The sequence below is a fragment of the Aulostomus chinensis genome, chromosome 5, assembly GCF_037954235.1.
Source record: "Aulostomus chinensis isolate RoL2024-O1b breed Wild chromosome 5, RoL_Achi_v1.0, whole genome shotgun sequence".
NCBI classification, from domain to species: Eukaryota; Metazoa; Chordata; class Actinopteri; order Syngnathiformes; family Aulostomidae; genus Aulostomus; species Aulostomus chinensis.
This window is the reverse complement of record NC_141324.1, coordinates 22,525,138-22,543,543: the sequence shown is the minus strand read 5'-3', so window position 1 is coordinate 22,543,543 and position 18,406 is coordinate 22,525,138. Positions and strand designations below refer to the sequence as shown.

Sequence of the window (18,406 nt, the reverse complement as noted above, 5' to 3'; positions counted from 1 at the left end):
GTGCATGAGTGAGAGAGAGAGAGAGACAGAGAGAGAGAGAGAGGAATATAAAGAGGAAAGAGGGGATAACATGAGGAGGAAGAAGGAGGAAGAGAAACATAGAGCAGTGTAATCATTGAATACCAGTATTGACATCAGAGCAGCTGGAGCAGCTGGAGCAGCAGGTAGGACTCAACTCTCCCTTCAAAGCCCATGAAACTCACTTTAAGAATAACTGCAAATAGATTTGTCAGACAGGAAGTTGTCAGGTTTGCATGATTCCCAATGTCATTCATATACAAATATATATTTTTGGGGAAAAACGATGCAATGTCAGGCCGCTCTGACACAATGTTTGTCCATAGAGAGGAATAACTCAACCAGGTGGACTGTCTGAATGGCCTTCATCTCTAAACCCAAAGATTAAACTTTTTACATGATGTTCACACAAAGTTTCTGCCTCATATCCATAATCAGCTGATCCTTGTTTTACAGGAATAATTTGATTGAATGTGACCAGTTAAAAGAAAGAAGAACGTAACCACTGATGTACAGAGAACAGTGGCTGCCAAAAGTTACGGGTTGTTTGAAGAATTACTACTGACATGAAGGAGGTCAGAGAAGAAACTGACGCAAAAACAGTGCAAGGTGGTGGTCGAAAATAGTGATTTTTTTAGTTTAGTTTACAGTGTTTATGTGTATGACATCCTAGCGTTGTGACACGTGAATGAATGAAAGCGTGAATTTCTGTCATGGAGGTCTGATGGACTCTGAGAGTGACGCTTCATCACTGCCTTCCTTTTCTTCACTCCGGGGTTCATGTGTTCATTTGTCTCATTGATCTGTAAATGTAGAGTACAGGAAAAACTGTTGATGCTTGCTGAGCGTGAGGATGAGGAGGAAAGCCTCTGTGTGTTTGGCGTGCGTGTGTGTGTGTATGTGTGTGTGTGTCTAGCAATGACCTTGTGATTGTGTGTTAGTCGACCCAACCAGGATATTAAAACATGGCATTCAAACATTCAAAATCATATATTTTATTCATTTTTTGGGAAAAACTTCTTATTGTCTCAAGCGTGTTAATGAAATCCAGTCGTGGTGGTTATAGGCTCGACTAAAACGGGAATGAAATACCTGACTGAGAGAGAGAGAGAGAGAGAAAACGTTCTTCAAAGAGAAATAAATACTAATCATTCAGTCGCCTGAAATAAACTCCAACAACGCAGCATGTGACTCAGGCTCCCATGACCTTTTTTAAATGAGGACTTGATTGCAGCCTTTATCCTAAATGTTCAAGTGTTACATATCTGTCCTTCACTGACCTATGAACTTAAATCAACGACTATTTTACCTTTTGACAGCGCGCTAAATGAAAAGACCCGCTGTGACATCACGAATCAAGGTGACACGCCAGTTACATTGAGGTTTTCCATAGTAAAGAGCAGTGCAACCACAGATTTATGCCAGACGACATTTTAGTAGATTTACATTCACAATAGTAGCACCTTTTGTTCAAGTACGTGGGCAGTAAAACATAGTCCTGCCAAACCTTAAGGCAGGAAACACTGCAAACATCTATGTAAAAAAAAAAGAAAAAAAAAGCAAAATTTCAGATTCTCAAAAATAAACTGCAAATATTTTACGAGTGAGGAAATGCTTTGGAGGAATTTTATTGAAATGTACATTTTTATGGAGGTTGAGAGCAGTTTTGGTATTTGGAACCGACGTTGCCTGATGCTGTGCGGTTTTGGACCAAGTTAGTTCTCATCCTGTGTACTGCGATGAAGCAGATGCTCTGCAAACATTGTCAAGATTTATTTGATCTATTTTTATATTCACGGCAGTGGTGGGCGGGCGTTAAAGGAGGTCTGTGAAGAGAGAGGCGCGATCGAAAAGGAAGAAAAGAAAGGAAGATAGAGAGAAGATGGCTAAGGAAGGACTGACGCTTCGTAATGATGATCTGTTTATCCTTCCAGTAACGATTATTGAGGAATCTCAATGGAAAAAAAGGGAAATAAAAAGAGCAAAATATACCGTTTAAACTGCAGGTATGTTTTTTAGGAAGAGTGTGTTGCTAGACCTTCCTCATGGACGGAGGGGACCTGAAACATCTCAGAGCACCGAACTCACTTGACTGACAAGAACACACAAGAACACCATTTCTTGTATAGAATGAACAACCATCCATGTATTGTCGACTGCTTATCATGTTAAGGGTCACGGGGGGGCTGGAGTCTATCCCAGCAGCATTCGGGTGAGAGGCAGGGTTCACCCTGGACAGGTCACCAGTCCATCCCAGAGCCAACACATAGAGACAGACAACCATTCACACTCACAGTCACACCTACAGACAATTTAGAGTATCAATCAGCCTCGTCCCCTCTTGATGTCTTTGGACTGTGGGAGGAAGCTGGAGTACCAGAGAGAACCCACACAGGAACAGGAGAACATGCAGACTCCACACAGAAAGACCCCTGTGCTGAGCTGGGGCTCGAACCCGGAACTTTCTTGCTGTGAGGCAACAGTGTTGACCACTGCACCACCGTGCCACCTGTCAATGACCAAAATTCCTAATAATTTTGTTGGCTTTAATACCTCAATGGATCACACATCCACCTTCATACTCCCTGAGGTTCATGGAGAATGTGTAACTAAAGGGTCAAGTTGTTGAATGGGTGGAAGGCCCTTAGGAGTGTGATGGTCAGTGAGGTGACACGCTAAATGTTCTGCGCCCACACTCATGGCTGAAGAACACGGCTGCAGCCTCACAAAGAAAGTTGAGAGGTTGCAGACTCAAAGTGGCTGATGTTGGCTGACCTGTGTGATTGAGTGATGAGCAGCTGCTTAGTGACTGCTGACCTCCGCGTCCTCCATGTTGGCGGCGGCTGCTGTGATATCTTCGGCCGCTCAAGCATCAGACCCTCACCACTTTATACAGCAAAGAAAACCAAAAATATGATTTAGCTGGAACAGGAGGGTCTCAGATGACCCACTTGGGTTCAGACACAACTAGGACTCCCATTAACTCCTATATGCAAGATTGATTGATGGCTGGAGGTCACAGTGTTATGAGTTTGTAACTGCATGATGTTATTGGTGATTGATGTTGTCATTTTGATAAAACAATGTAATTGCTTTTCCCATCAGTTCCGCATATAACTAGGATGTAATCTAAAAGGGCTCAAGGCCGTTTTAATTTCACTTTGACTTTAAAATAGCAACAAGTACTGGCCTCCTGGTGGGAGGAGAGAGAGAGAGCGAGAGAGAGAGAGAGAGAGAGAGAGAGAGAGAGAGAGAGAGATGTAATCATCTGTCAATACAGATTCATCTCTTCTGCTCTAATTCACCGGAAACATCATCATAGCTGGTCGATACACTCCTCTCTCTGCCACACACACACACACACACACACACACGTACATACACGCGCACACGCGCACCGTCCGCCGTCATGCGCCGCTCCTCGCGCCAGCGGCTGGCCGCCTGGCTGCTCGCGCTGCCGGTGGGGAGAGGCAGAGAGGAATGCGCGCGCCGCGGCCGGTTGGAGATGATCTCGTTTTGGCTGCTGTGCTGGAAGCTGCTGGTAGGTACATAGACAACCGGCGACACGCTAGCTGAGCCGAGACGAGCCGTGCCGAGCCGGTGTCTCTTGGCTTCTGTCCGCGCGCTTATGTGTCACGATGTTGGTGCTCCGCCGAGCTGAGGATGCTGCCTTACATAACGAGCTGGGCTCAGCGGAGAGAGCGTGTCTCTCACTGACGGCGTGGATGGATGTGATAGTTGCGTGAAAGCACCAAGGAGCCTGTGTCATTGAGTGGTGAGGTGATGCTGAATCCTCCAGTTGAGGTGAACAGACCATCTCACAGGGGCGTAGTTAGCGGGAGCAGGCCAGCTGTGTATGTGTGTGTGTGTGTGTGTGGGGGGGGGGGGGGCTGCAACAGTTGATCCAACCCCACACTTGAAAAAAGATGTCTGCTGCTTTCAAAGAAGCCAGGTAAAAGTGGATGTGGTCCCATTTGATGCCTTCAAAAGAACAACAGCATCTCCAACATTTTTTTTTACGTCTCAGGGCAATCGGATAGATAATTATATAATAAAATAGTTTATATAATAGATCAGATTTGGCTAATCCTATGGATTGCATAATGCAATGTAATTCAGTGACCGTATTTAGTCATTTAGCCTTCGTGTGACATGCAGGTAAGCAGAGATGAATGCTGGGTGATACGCACACTACCATGATGTCCACTGGCAAGTGTCATTTTGATCATGTGACTAGACCATGTAGGGGAGCTAGTTCAGGTGCAAAGTCTCTGAAAGACAGGCAAGTTGAGCTGCACACACACAAGTCAGTGAGCGGTCAGGCCTCACAAATGTAGAAGCAGGACGAAAACATCCGGAGGAGGTGAAGCTAGCAAAGCTGCCTGAAGTCATTGCTTTTGGTTTATATATAAACAACCACCAGCCCACAGATGACACCTCCACCACCACCACCACCACCACCACACCACCTTCGAGCCACAACCCAGCAGCTCGGCTGGCAGTGGCGGTGTGTCACTGACCATGCAGCAGGTCACTTTAGGGGATATAATGTTAGTCCTAAATACTTGCTAAGGCAGTCGTTCAGGGTGAAAATGTCATCGTGTAATGTGTACTTTGTGGCTAGAGCTGCTATGTGTGTGTCTGTGCGCCAAATTATGGCTCTCAGCAGTGTTTTTTTTAGAGTATTAGCTCCACTTTTCACTCTAGACAGATTATTTCTGAAGGTAAGAGCTGTTATGCTCCACCATCTGTGCTGTGTAAAAGTGCAGGGGGGGGGGGGGGGGGGGCTGATCAGTTTTAGCAGCAGAGGTAGTAACAGAAACAGAACAGAAAAGGTTGAGTCATGCCCAGGATCATATTAAAGTTCAAATGTGTATTTTTACATTGGCTGCATGTGGTGTAAATGTTGTGAATACACCCCACATGATATCATTTTTTAGGCTGGAGGATACTACAAGTGAAGTGGGAGAAAATCTGAATAATTATTCTTCAAATGTAAATATTAGTCAGTACTGGCTGCTAACTGTGGACGTTTTTATTTATTTTTCCTCAGAACATTTTTTAAATGACTCAATACTGTTAAACTGGTTAGCGTTCGTGGTTCCAGCACTAAGGTCAATGTGCTTGCTAGCTTGTTTTGCTTCTAAATGTTTAAGGTCGGTGATTCAGCCTATGCTTCAAGCAGTAGTTTCAGTGCATGTCATCCAGTGTTAAGAGTTTAAAATGAGTCTTTACCCAAAGGTGCATGTCTTGAGCTCACAAAGAGATTTTTTTTCACCACTGCATCACTTTTCTGTGACTCCAGAATACAGAGAGAGCCAACCACATAGCTTGAAGCTAATATATTCAACATTTCTGCAGCCCTCTGTGAAAAAGGCCATAGTCCAGAGCCTAGGAAAGACCTTGTGTCAAGACAAAGCAGAGCTGGTGAAAAATCCCCTTTCATTGTGACCAATTGAAGACTCACCTGTCAATCGACTGCTGCTGTATAAAATAGATATTAACATTATTGTTGGCAACATTTGAGAGATGAAACTTTTTTGTGCACAAGTCTAAGCTAAGATTAGCAGGTGAGCGTGCAGACTTGTTGATGCTGAAGAGTATCATTAAGACAAAGCAGAGGAATTTGTGGCGTTGAAAATCCTTACACGCCCTGCTTCCCCAGACATTTGAGTGCTGTGGTTTTCCATTCAGGATGGCTCAGCTTACTATTTTCCACCATTTGTGTAACAAAACAACATTAGCTTATTTATTGATCAAAAAGGTTCAACGTGTCATCCTGGTAGAAGGTTTAGAGCGCCCTCTGTTGGATAATATGAGAATTTCTTCAAAATGCTCTGATGAGCTCACAAAGATCACACTTTGAACAGTTACGGCTCAAAAGCTAACTTTTCACCCCAATTTACATATAAACATTGACAGCTCCAACAAAGTTTACTCTGTATGTCACAGCCGCATCACCGAAGGCCTTCTTGAGGGTAAAAGCATACTGGTTGTTCTTTGAATCCACACCTCTACAAAACAGAAACATTTTAGCCTAAATATCTTGATATGATCTTTGGAGAGGAGTGGGACACCTGAAATACAACTTTTAGAAAGTGTACTTTATATGATCAAGCAGTCTGTTTGTTATGATCAAATTTTAGGTGGAAGTTTTGCAAGTAGTCAGAGGTTAGAGAGGTTGAGCTATAATCCAGAAGGTCGTTGGTTCGCTTCCAGGCAGGGAGTGATCGGGACGGTGGATTAGAAGTCAGAGCTGCTGCACAACTAATCACTCTTCAATCCTGCACCCCCACGTATGTTGGCGATTCTCAGAAAATGGAGCGTTGCTGTGCTCAGAATACACAAACACGCGCACGCGCGCACACACACACACACACTTTAATGATGCATAGCAGTACACCTGAATACAGGAAAGCTGTGGTTAGTGACATCTAGCATGAGTCAGCACTTTACAAGCTGCTGTTAGCTCCTTAGCTGCGATGTCGTTTTTAGCCCGACACTGTGTATTACAACAGCCAGAAAATGAAGGCGGGGTGACACTGAGAAAGTAATTAATTTAAATACCCAGTCATTTATTGGAGGAAGCTAGCGAGACACGTTCAATTCCAATTATGAACTGATCCGGTTGATGTCGCCTGGTTCACCTGACACAGAGTTCAGTCTGATGGAACGATGAGACTCACTGATGTCAAGCCAAATGAAAGGGAGGGAGGTATTGACTGTTTCAATCCATATTTACATAACTGAATGAGGGAGGCTGACATCAGTGAAATCACTTATTTCCTTCATAGTGCTCTACATTTCTCCCTCATGGCTTTTTATCTCAACAGCCTCGTTCTCAGAGAAACCATTCTATAAATGTCACGGCTGATGAAGGCAGGTGGACTTGAATGCTGAAAATCAGCAGTAGAGGAAGGCAGAGAAGAAAGTACTGATGAAATCATGCAAAAAAAAAACAAAAGAAAAACAGAAGAATAAACCAGAGTGGTGGGTGTGCTAGGAGGCCAGATTTATGAGTTAGCAAAGTATGTTGAGCCTTAACCTGGCCAGATCACTATGGTAACCAATGCTGCCAGCCTCACCTGCTCTGAAGAAGCTCCGCCCTTTCATGCAGTCAGCCTTTGGAAATTAGCTTCTCTTTGGAGGAAGACAGAGATGAAGGTAATCCGCTGGCTTTTTTTGAAGATATTCTCGAAGAATCAATTCCCTGCAAGGAGAACTTGCTTTATATGCAGGCGTGCTTAGCAACTGTTGCATCACACTGTGTAATTTTCGCATACAAATATTCAACATCGTTCCAATTTTCATGCACTAAATGCTGAGAGTTCTCTTCTTCAGAGTCTGAAGAAGGTAAAACTACTCATTGAAATAAGAATTACACCAAAACCATAGATATGATTTTAATGGCTGCTGACAGTGTTTTCAGATACATGGAATGAAAAAGGTACGCTCAAAGTCATCTCTGAAACAAAAAGCTTGAGTGCAAACAGTGTGAAACAAGAATTCTGAACCTGAACCTATGCAATGTTCCTACTTCTGTTCTGGAACTTCTGCTCATTGAAACTTTACTGTAAAACTTCAATGTTTCACAGAACCTATAATACAAAGAAAGTATCATCTTAAATGTAAGTAATCAACTGGACAGATGTCATGATGAAGTAGATGAGTTAGAATTTGACCTTATTCACACAGAGCATCTCTAAAAAAAAGTCTCAGACAGAAGACTTGATGCTATCCAAGGCTACATTCTTGAACACACTAATGTTCCCTGACACATTATATTAGGGGTCAGAACACATTACAGATGTGACTTCGAATTAATTACAAGTTCATGTCTCTGATGGATGTTCTTGACTAGTTCTTAACTAGACCAGAGTTTGAGTGATGGGCTTATAATACATTATGCCCGCCTGCACACTGATACTGACTCATAGTGTTCTACTAGTCCACGCAGTATCATCACTTAGGGTGCTTGAGTGGGAGCACTGGCTCAGATGATCTCATAGAATTGTTATTATTTGCATCAGAAAGCATTGTGTGTATTTATGATTGTAGTCATGAAGAGTATGAATACGTGATAATACACGAATGCCCTCATAATGCACTGTAGAAAATGTTACCATTTGGAATTTTAAGACACCAGTCTGACTGCACAACAAAAGCATCTGTCAGTTTCCACCTACATGCTGCAAAGCTGCGCTCGCAGGAAAGCGTTGGCATCGTGTGGTACTTTGGCCGTCACTCTGTGTTTCTGTCGGCACTGCTGATCTCTTCAAATGCTGTTCTGAAGCTAAGATTTAATGGGGATGTTTCTCTTTTGGGTTACAAATTGTGGTACCTTCACATTTGGTTTCATCAATCAAACCAGACCTGGAGATGCACAACTAACGTGCAGAGGCAAAGATGCAGCTCACTTGTATTTGACATGAGTTTCTTTCCTCACACCTTGTGACTTTACTGAAAAGAGAACTGACTGTAGCAGCTTGCCTGCTTCTGCATCTACGCTCAGCGTTCCCACAGCAACAGCTCCCGCCTGTCACCAGCACATGCCTGAAACAACAGACCATAATAACCTGCTAACCCACTCACAGCCAACGCAGCGCTGCCATGGTAACCAAATGTAGGCTTAGCCCATTGAACATTTATAGGTCATAAGCAGTGCTTTAATCAGCTCTTTTGTTCATGGATGTTTTGTATGTGCGTGTGTCTCTAAACAGTCAGTGTATATGCCTGAATGTGTGTCGGGAGTAAATGTAACATCAGTCCACAGTCACGATGGTGAAGGTGAGTTCTTGACCTTGTCGACATCTTTGCCAGTACACATCTGACCCAGCTGCACTGGATTTGCCCATCAGATACTTCTTCACAATGAATCAGAGCGAAAGTTTCTATTTTATATCTTCAGTGGATGTTCAGCAAACTTTTTTCACAACAAGGTGTTACAATTCTGTCTCTGTGAATCGTAACAGTTGAAATACAGTGTGGATCCATTGAACAACATCACATTTATCGAGATTTTCTGCTTTGAATGAGGTGTCATAAAAATAAAAAATAAACAGTTATCAGAGAATCTCACTGTGAGCAGATCAATTCTCCTGAATTCATTTCCAGACGCCAAAGCCTAATTTCAGCAACTCTGCTTGGTGTGTGTTTTTGTTGTTCAGCAAAGTCCCATAATGGCATAAAGTCAGCACAACAGAAAAGTATTTAATATCCAGAAATTTGCATTTCAGACCCACGGACCGACATGGTCCAGACTGTGTCTCATGTTGTTCACTAGTATCTAAAACATGCCCTCAATCCGTTTGTAATTAAGTTTGCATTTCCACAGAGAGCCACAGCTGGGCTGAGGAGGACAACGGCTCAGTTAACGGACGGTAACCACGACAACAGTAGCTCTGGGGACAACAGCCCTGTGGACGGATCTTCCACTCCTCCACAGTCAGCAGATCCAGTAACCATGGAGATCAGCCCATCGCAACCACTGACAGGCTTTGAAAGAGAAAACTCAGTTATCTGTGACCGTCAGGAAGAAGACGAACTACATTACCCAGAGGTCCATGGGTTACAGCAGCCAATGAGTGACGAGCGAGAGGAAAGAGGTGGTACAGCGGGAGAAAATGAAGATGGAGATGAGTGTGACTACCTGGTGTTTGAGATAACAGAGCAGAAGCATGAAGTGGAAGGAGGTGAAAGTGAGGAGGGACAAAACACAGAGAGAGGGGAGGAGGAAGAAGATGGAGGGAGAGAACAAACAGAAGGAGAAGATAGAGGTAGCGCAGAAACAGAAAGAGGAGGAGACACAAAACAGGACGGATGGAGAGAGCTGATGGGAGAACTGGAAGATGATGTCCTCCTCATCTCTGCCAGTCCTTCATCATCAGAGCATCCCATCATCACCTCAATTCCTTCAGAGCAGCCTGCAGTCAGCCTGTTGCCGGAAGCCTGGGGTCATGACCTTGGCAACAGAGATGACCTCAGTGACAGCCACCTGAGTGACTGCCTCCAGGCGGAGCTAGCTATTGTCTACTCAGACAGCGATGCTGGGGATGACCAATGGGCAGCCTTTACACAATGTGATGTCAGTAGCCAGGAGGCAGTCGGCGGCAGAATTCACGACAGTACCTGTGATGCAGGCAGCAAGGAAGAGGAGAGGGAAGATGAAGATAGAAGGAGGGAAGGAGAGATTGAGATGGAGTTAGGAATAGATGAGCAGAGAGAGGAGGAGGTGGGAGAAGAACAGGAGCGGAGGATGGGTGGTCAGGATACTGATGAAGAGCAAATGAGGTCAAGGCGGGATCTTTTCCTGCGGTCTCCATCTGTCAGCTCAACGGCCAGCTCTATTGACCCCGACAGGAGGGTAAGACTTTCTCTTCTCAGTGGTTTTTATGTTGCGTTGAGATCAAACCTGAGGCTTTTATTATTTTTTATTTTTTAGCACGGAGTGATTAGATGCTCGGAAGACCACAAATAGTCAGATTGAAGAACGGTCCATTTTGTTTTTGTACCTTACATCCAAATGACGTTGGTGCTCTAACCATCCACTCAAGTCACATCAGCATTCCAGGCATAGCAAATGTAAACAAAAAAACCCCAAAGGCTTTTAGTTCTCAGGGAATCTCCACAGGGTGTAGTTGTTCTCCAAAAAGTTAGTACAGTAAGAATTTCAATATGGAAACACCTTTTCTCTGTCCTCTTCATGCTTTATTGCTCCAGCCAGATGCTGAACCTCATTTTATTCTAAGTGTTTTCTGATAGCTTCCTGGAGATTTCTGTGTCGTCCAGGACACCCACAGTGAAAATGTCTCCTCGGAGCATGTGGACTTTCTGTTGGCCCGCCAGCAGTGGAAGAAGATGGAAGAAGAGGCTAAAGGTCAGCCCATCCCTAAACCAATCCTCCAAACTCAAGGCAGCTTTCAGGGCACCCACACATCCCTGTATCCACCCACCCGCAGCCCCCGACTCAAACACAGGTAGGGTACACACTGCACCTGTCATAACATGTCTTGAGTTGTCATGTCACCCCCTTTGTGAGATGGTCATGGTTGACAAAAATAATGTGTGACAGTCATGTTCGAAAGAAAACTTTGAAACATTTCCTCCAAGCTTTTAGTTTAAACTTACTTTAACTTGAGCTGGGTTTATTTTCATTTCATCAAAGGGTGATCCATCCCCGGGTGCCCAGGGAGGCCCCTCTGTCCTCCACCTTGTCCCCCAGTTCCGAGGATTCGGGTCTTGACGACTTGTCATACCGCAGCCCCCTGGAGGAGCCTGAGACCATGGTGGAGAGAGAGATACGGCTGACTTTGGAGAGGGAGGAGCGCCACCGCAGAGAGAGTGGGATGATCACACAGGGTCTGACCATATCCAGGTAAGGATCTTATCCACTCAAACAAGAGAGCAAACAAACTAGAAAGGTGGACCTTCTTCTCAAATTAATCTAGTTGAAAGTTGTGCTAAAGCAGGAATCAACCAAGAAGAGTCCTAGTTTGTGAAAATGGCCCGATTGACCCAAATTTAAATTTCATCAGTATCAAATTAAATTTGGAGCATTTTAAAAACCCGTGTATGAATGCAGCTGTGTGTTAACACAGACCACAACTGGGGTCTATGCTTGGACAAACCCTGGCCAATTTTGCTTTGTTGAGGTGGAAAGAGTGAGCAATCTTCAAACTGTATAAACATAAATCTAATGCATGAAGAAGAAGAGTGCACTTGTTCTAAAACTGCCTACCACAGATCGTTAGGGAGAGGAGTGCCAAGATATTGTTCCCAGAGGTTCTGAGGCCGGCTATAAGCTGGCCATTTATATTGCTTATTAAAGCATAGAACCTTGCAATGGGGCCCTTGCAACTTACTTCTGTGGCTATATATGGATGTGTCAATGAGAACAAAATGTCTAGCCTGTAAATAGCTGTAGGGAGGTGAGTGGGGTCAGTACCTGCATCTGGTAAAGGGCTTATAAATGCTGAAAGGAGTACTGAAACTGTGAGGTCATTCTACTTAAAGGTAACACAGAGACAAGGGAGATCGTGAGCAGCAGAGCTCAAAGAGAAAACTATGCTTTTTGCACGATCGCTGTACTGGACTGTTCCAGCTTGGATAGGATAAAGGGAAGGTAGAATGTGGGCTCTGTGATATATCAAAGAGGATCATCAGCATACAGTGACACCCTAGGTACCCTGCCACCTTTGATGATCCCCTCATCACAATGTCACTGTCTTAAAGAGGCCACGAGAGGCTCAGCTGCAAAAGCAAGACCATAGAACACATCCCTGTCTTGCTCCTCTTTCCAAAGGGAAAATAATTTGACTTGACCTCATTTGTTTGAACTGATGCTAAGAAGCCACTGTAAAATCCTTTGACCTAAGACAGAGAAATGGTTCTGTAGGTGATCCATCTGGGGATGGTGTTTGAAAACTGATCAAAAGCCTTTGGCAAGCAAACTGAAATGTGCGGATGTGAGACGAGAGTCCTCCCTGGACTGGGTGAAATAAGGACTGAGAAAACTTGATTAGCAATCCTTGTTAAGGAAACTGATTGGGTGAGAAGGTACGCAGTTGACGGGATCTCTAATCCTTGTTGGCAGTAGCTGAAAATGGGAGAGGGCTTTCATTTTAAGAGTGGTATGGAAACATCGTTTTGACTGGAGAGGGATCGATCTCATCGAATATCGAACAGACACCAATCCAGGTAATGATCCAGATTCCATTGTTGCCCCCCAAAATAACAGGCTAAATATCTGAAGGAGTTTCAGCCAGAAGAGCCGGTGAGAGGAGAAGAGACAATGATGTGAAGCCTGTGGGAGGACTTGTCTGTAGCATCAGGAACAAAAGGGAACTTGGATTATGGAACATCTATTTTAGGAACAGAAGATCTTGTCTCTCACATTTCCCATGTCACTCACACTCATTTTCCCAACAAAACATAGTTTGGAGACCAGACAGACTGCATCTCCTCCTAGTGAATGACTTTGTAATTGGAAACAACAACTTTTTGAGGTGTCCAGACTCAAGACAACTGCTTCCGCCACCCACCCCCAGCAAATACATTTCCAAGGAGACTTCAGTTATGACTTTGATCATCACTTTCTGTCTTTAGAAAAGTAAACTTCTTCCCACTTTTCTGTTGTTCTCAATGTTCAGACCCTCCACCCTGCAGACAGGACGATCTCCACCCAGACCTCCAGCTTGCCGCACCCCTACTTTATCCATCTCTCCATCCCCCTCCTGCTCCTCTTCGCTTCCTCGTTCTGTCTATCATGAAATGACAGCCAATAATGTCATCATCCTGGAGCCTGACTCCTCCAGCTCCACCTCCAGGAACCGCCTCCTTTCCTCTGCAATGAGTGGTCTCTCTGATTGGCCAGCAAGCCTGGAAGCCGTGCCCTCTGCCAATGTAATTGTGGTGGAAACTTCCAATCTGATCATTCGTAGTGCTTCTGAGTTCTGCCTGAGCTCCGCCCCTTTGTCCGTGGAGACACAGGAGAGCACCTTTTCATCCAATCCTTTTTTTAAGCTGCGCTCCCTTAGTAGCCAGTCGCTTGTGGAGCAGGAGATCCGCATCGTGAAGCAGAGGGAGGAGGAGTGGAGGAGGCAGAGGGAGGAAACGTGGAGGAGGAGGAGAAGAGAGGAGGAGAGCAGAAGAGAGAGAGAGAGGTACGACACTGTTCTGGTTTCTCCAGGCCTGACTGACAACGTCAGTTTCAACGGTAAGAAGCCGTTTTGGTTTAAGCTTTTTTCAAGTTTCAGCAATACATCACTTCTTTTTTTTCTGCAGACACCGGTGGCTTTTGAGATTCCATTTAAATATAACAGTTAAAAAATACATCTGGTGTCTAAGGATTACCTCATTAGACGATAACTCATGTGTGATGAAGTGGTTTCTCTCATCTGTTTATTTCTATTTCAGTGCCAGATGTTCCAGATAGATGTGTCTCCTCCCCTTCGTCCCCCTCTAGGACGCGCAAAATGGAACGATCCAGCTTGTCCTGTGACCACAAGGTTGGCTTTTACACACATGCACCCCAACACACATACATTCACACACTCTCTATTTTTACTCTTCATTTCGATGACCTGTACTAGTACATCAATATACTGTATGCACACTTGCAGTAATATTCATTCATGTCATGCCCTCCTCCAGTGTCCTGCCAGCCAGGGCATACACTCCCTTTTAAGGCTAAAACTTTTTCCTGTGTCATCACCACATGTTGCAGCTTGCTGGTGGAATACTTGAAAGTTGTTGAGTTTAAATTTGTAATACCTGCACGAGTAACATGAATAAAGACAGGTAATCGTACAAGTGAAACTTTGAACACTGAACGCAATATTACACAGTTGCTGCCTCCATCTCCTGCATGAAGAGCATTCACATTCTTTTCTTTGTGTCCATGTTGGCTGATTAATTTATTCCTTTTTCTCATTCTTTCATCTGGAACATGAATGAATTGTGAAATCTGATTGTTGATCAGATACACTGATTCATGTTTGAATCTATTAGTTCACAATGGAGGAAATATTTATTTCACTCATTTGTCCATCTATCATTCATTCCTGCACCTGTCCATCCATCAACATGTCGATCATTCCATCATTCACGCAACCACCCCTGCATCAATCCATCAATCCATCCACCGTTGCATCATTCACGCAACCACCCCTGCATCAATCCATCAATCCATCCACCGTTGCATCATTCACGCAACAACCCCTGCATCAATCCATCCATCGTTGCATCATTCATGCAACGACCCCTGCATCAATCCATCAATCCATCCACCGTTGCATCATTCACGCAACCACCCCTGCATCAATCCATCCATCCATCCATCGTTGCATCATTCATGCAACGACCCCTGCATCAATCCATCAATCCATCCATCCATCGTTGCATCATTCATGCAACCACCCCTGCATCAATCCATCCATCCATCCATCGTTGCATCATTCATGCAACCACCCCTGCATCAATCTATCAATCCATCCATCCATCCATTGTTGCATCATTCATGCAACCATCCCTGCATCAATCCATCCATCCATTTGTCCATCTGTCCATCCTTCCTGGTTCTAGTGGTTTAGCTGAATCTCCCCCTCCTCCAGTTCCCCCCTTCCCTCTCTTCGGTACCTCGACGACAGAATGCCATGGCACAGCGATGGGAGGCCTCCTTACTAGCCAATCAGAAGAAGGCATGAGCTACAACAGCACTTGACAGACAGTGTTGAAAATCCAACATGGAGTCCCGAGTCCTCGTCTCTTCCACCGTACGGACCTACCAGCCAGCGTCCAGCAGCAGGTCCAGTGTTTGTCTCTGTTAGTGAACCTCATGATACTTGACCCAGCAAGTTGAGAGGCCACCTGGTCATTTGCATGATGTGTAAAACAAATGGAACTGTTTGCCACATGATAGACATTTTCCTTATAATAACTTTATTGGACACCTAAAGCACATTCACAGGAGGTGTATACAACTGCAATCGTAATAATACCACAGTTTTCAATGTGGGCCGCATATTTATAGTCTCCTTTAATATTTACAGCACTTTAGTCTCTAGATGTTCATGAATGATGTTGTTAGGACTATTTAATGATATTTATTCTTTTTTTTAATGACTGATGTAATGGGATCTTCAAACTTCACAGTTGAATTTCAGATCTGAAGGTACAGCATTTAAAAATATATTTTAGAATACCGTCGCTATGCATTGCAGAGGTTTGTTTAGTTCTTTGTAAATAGTTTAGGAGTTCATGTACTTTAAAGACTTTGATCATCACTACACGCTTCGCAAAATGTTCGAAAGAACCACAGATCAAGAGTTTGGATGTTTCACTGTCAGCCATGTTGGGCCCTGTTCAGTCCTGCATTAACACACGTCTGGGTCAGCTGATAATACGTGGACAACTCTGGAATTAGAATGTCTCTTGTGACCAAATCTACATGCAAATAAACCCCTATTATTATTTTTTTTGCAATACCAAATGTGTTGTTTGATACAGCTGGAGCAAATTTTACTCTTTGCTACCGGCTGGAAATTATAGGAGAAGAACAATACACACTGTTGTTTTCAAAATCACTTTCTACCATACTCGTGATATACTATATCCTGCCTAATACACCATTAGAATACCATTACTATCAGAGTTTTCACTGTATGGACGCATTTTACGCCAAATGAAACCAAAATTGTTCAATCATCTGCACTGAACATCCTGCCTATTTTCTAAAAAGCATTTATTCTTGCAAACAGCCAGGAAATGTGTATATTTTATAGCCTATTGCCACTAACTTGAAAGTTCTCTGAAAACATACATTTCCAAGCAGGCCCACCTTCAGAAGTAGCCTCAATGGGGGGGGGCAGTCACTCCTGTACTGAGTCCACATTTAATGAACCACTCAGGACGGATGATTGCGCTACATCTGAACAGGGCCCCTGGCTGGTTTTGCCTTCTTCAGCCTCCTGAATATATGCCACAACCAGCCTGCTACGTTCAGCGTGGTCCAGCCCCATGACCAAAACACATGACCTAAGGTTCTGCTCTTGGGACTAAATGACTTGACCACTACTGACAGAGTTAGAATTTATCCCTGAGGTCTCGTCAAAATTTTTAAATTTTTTTATGTCTGCTTTTGATTCCTCAACAGATGTATTGTATTGTATTTTTGTTGCATATATTTATGAATTCAGAAACGCTTATGAATCCTTCCAGCTTTTCTTTGTGAAAGGTTTATAATATATTGTGTCAGAATGAGTACTGGATATTTGTCATATTTTTAGGGAATAATTTTTTGTGTGCGCGATTTGTGTGTGTGTGTGTGTCGGAGGGGGGGTTCTCTATAGTTTCATTGTACAATATGTATTTGCACTATTGTACTATAAACTGTATCATGGCAGATAAAATAAGCAGGTAACACCGCTATTTTTGAGTCAGAGTGCAGTCCAAACCTGCTTGTAGATTTTTGGATTATTTTCAAGTCTATCTTCATATCATATGACATAGTACGTGTATGTTTGCAGAAGCTGGATTGGCTGCTTTCACTCCTGTTTACTGCGTTATTGTCTGCAAAACTGCAACACTACTGGCTTGCTGTTGCAGAATTTCAAATCAAATGTATGTGTGTGTGTGTGTGTGTGTGTGTGTTGGATTTGTGCATGAGGTCCATTAAAATTGTGGTGATCAAGGATATGAAACACTTTCAGTGTCCCACATGTCCGTCCACGTGCAAATGAAAGCACTTATGCAGGCTGTCAGCATGTCATTCAGGATAGTGGACAGTTGTTGCAGCACTTAGCTACTGAGAGCACCTTTCAACACCATGAATGCAACATTTTGATTGCCAGGTACTTTATGAAGAAAGGATTGAGCCTCCTGCAGTGCCTACAAAATGACTTTGCTTTCTCATGACAGCTTAGCATTAGCATTCTGAAAGAGCAGCCAGGGTCTCAGCCTGTGACTGGTTAGCAACAGCCCTGACAACCAGGCTGTGATTGATTACACACAAACAAATCAGTGCTGTCCAGCTTTTGTTTTATATGAGGTTGGATAATCATGACCGTGACAGAACATGTGAATGTCAATTGTATATTAATTATTGTGATAAAGGCAAAGGCAATGTTGAAAGCCAAGACATGGATTTTTTTAGACATTCCCAAACAAACCGGAACATTTTGTCAACATGATTAAGTCCATCTACATGCTCCTCTGTGCAGTCAGCGGGACTAACACTAAGTTGACAATCAGAACACTTCAAAATATTGGCTGCTTCTTGTTAAACTTTATTGGCTTATTTCTGTTTCTACAAGCGATGATTTCACAAAACTCTTCAGTATACATGGAGCATGCAGGATAGATCTGAATAATCTGAATCTAGCTTCATTCTGACCATCCAAGATACATAATTACCCTTAAACCATTTTTAGTTTTTAGAGCAATTGCATTTATTAATATGTGAAGTTGAGTTAAAATTTTCTCTGGTGTGTCAACTAACAAGAAGAGAAATCGTGGACTGGGAAAGCTTTTCCTCACTTTAGTCTTTTATTCCTGTTCTGTTTATGTCATAGTTGATCTGCTTTGATGAAAAATCCAGTGAGAACATCTTCAATAAACATTTGACTCCTGATTACGACTGTAACTCACGTGTTTGTGTTTTTGAAGTTGTTCTTTTTTTATATGAATCTTCTCCGTGACAACTCCCCAGGAAGTACCATCAAAGAGGCATCAGGACTCAGAGACAGCTGACCAGGACTATGGAGGAAGGAGAGATGTGTTGGCAGGAGATTTATGAACAGAGCTGCAGGCCAGAGAAATGAAATGATCCCACATGTCAGCTGAAGAAATGATTAAGGCTTCAGGGAAAGTAGCTGAAGTAGTGACACTGCTC

At 43.5% G+C, this 18,406-nt stretch overlaps 1 protein-coding gene across 5 annotated transcripts; it reads left to right on the top strand.

Annotated features, from left to right (window-relative positions):
• The first annotated feature begins 11 nt into the window (after positions 1–11).
• On the top strand, positions 12–18,157 carry LOC147261746 (uncharacterized). Of its 5 annotated transcripts, none has more exons than XM_086203945.1 (7): positions 12–164; positions 9,353–10,381; positions 10,780–10,994; positions 11,183–11,392; positions 13,167–13,732; positions 13,933–14,024; positions 15,129–18,157. In XM_086203945.1, exons 2-7 carry the CDS (start codon positions 9,482–9,484, stop codon positions 15,219–15,221), a joined length of 2,076 nt encoding a protein of 691 aa, XP_086060071.1. In that variant the 5' UTR covers positions 12–164; positions 9,353–9,481; the 3' UTR covers positions 15,222–18,157. The 5 variants fall into 5 exon arrangements, with proteins under 5 accessions (XP_086060071.1, XP_086060068.1, XP_086060070.1 ...); XM_086203942.1 differs by lacking the exon at positions 12–164 and adding an exon at positions 2,963–3,559 and having other exon boundaries at positions 10,807–10,994; XM_086203944.1 differs by lacking the exons at positions 12–164; positions 15,129–18,157 and adding exons at positions 2,964–3,559; positions 14,498–15,093.
• The last annotated feature ends 249 nt before the right edge of the window (positions 18,158–18,406 follow it).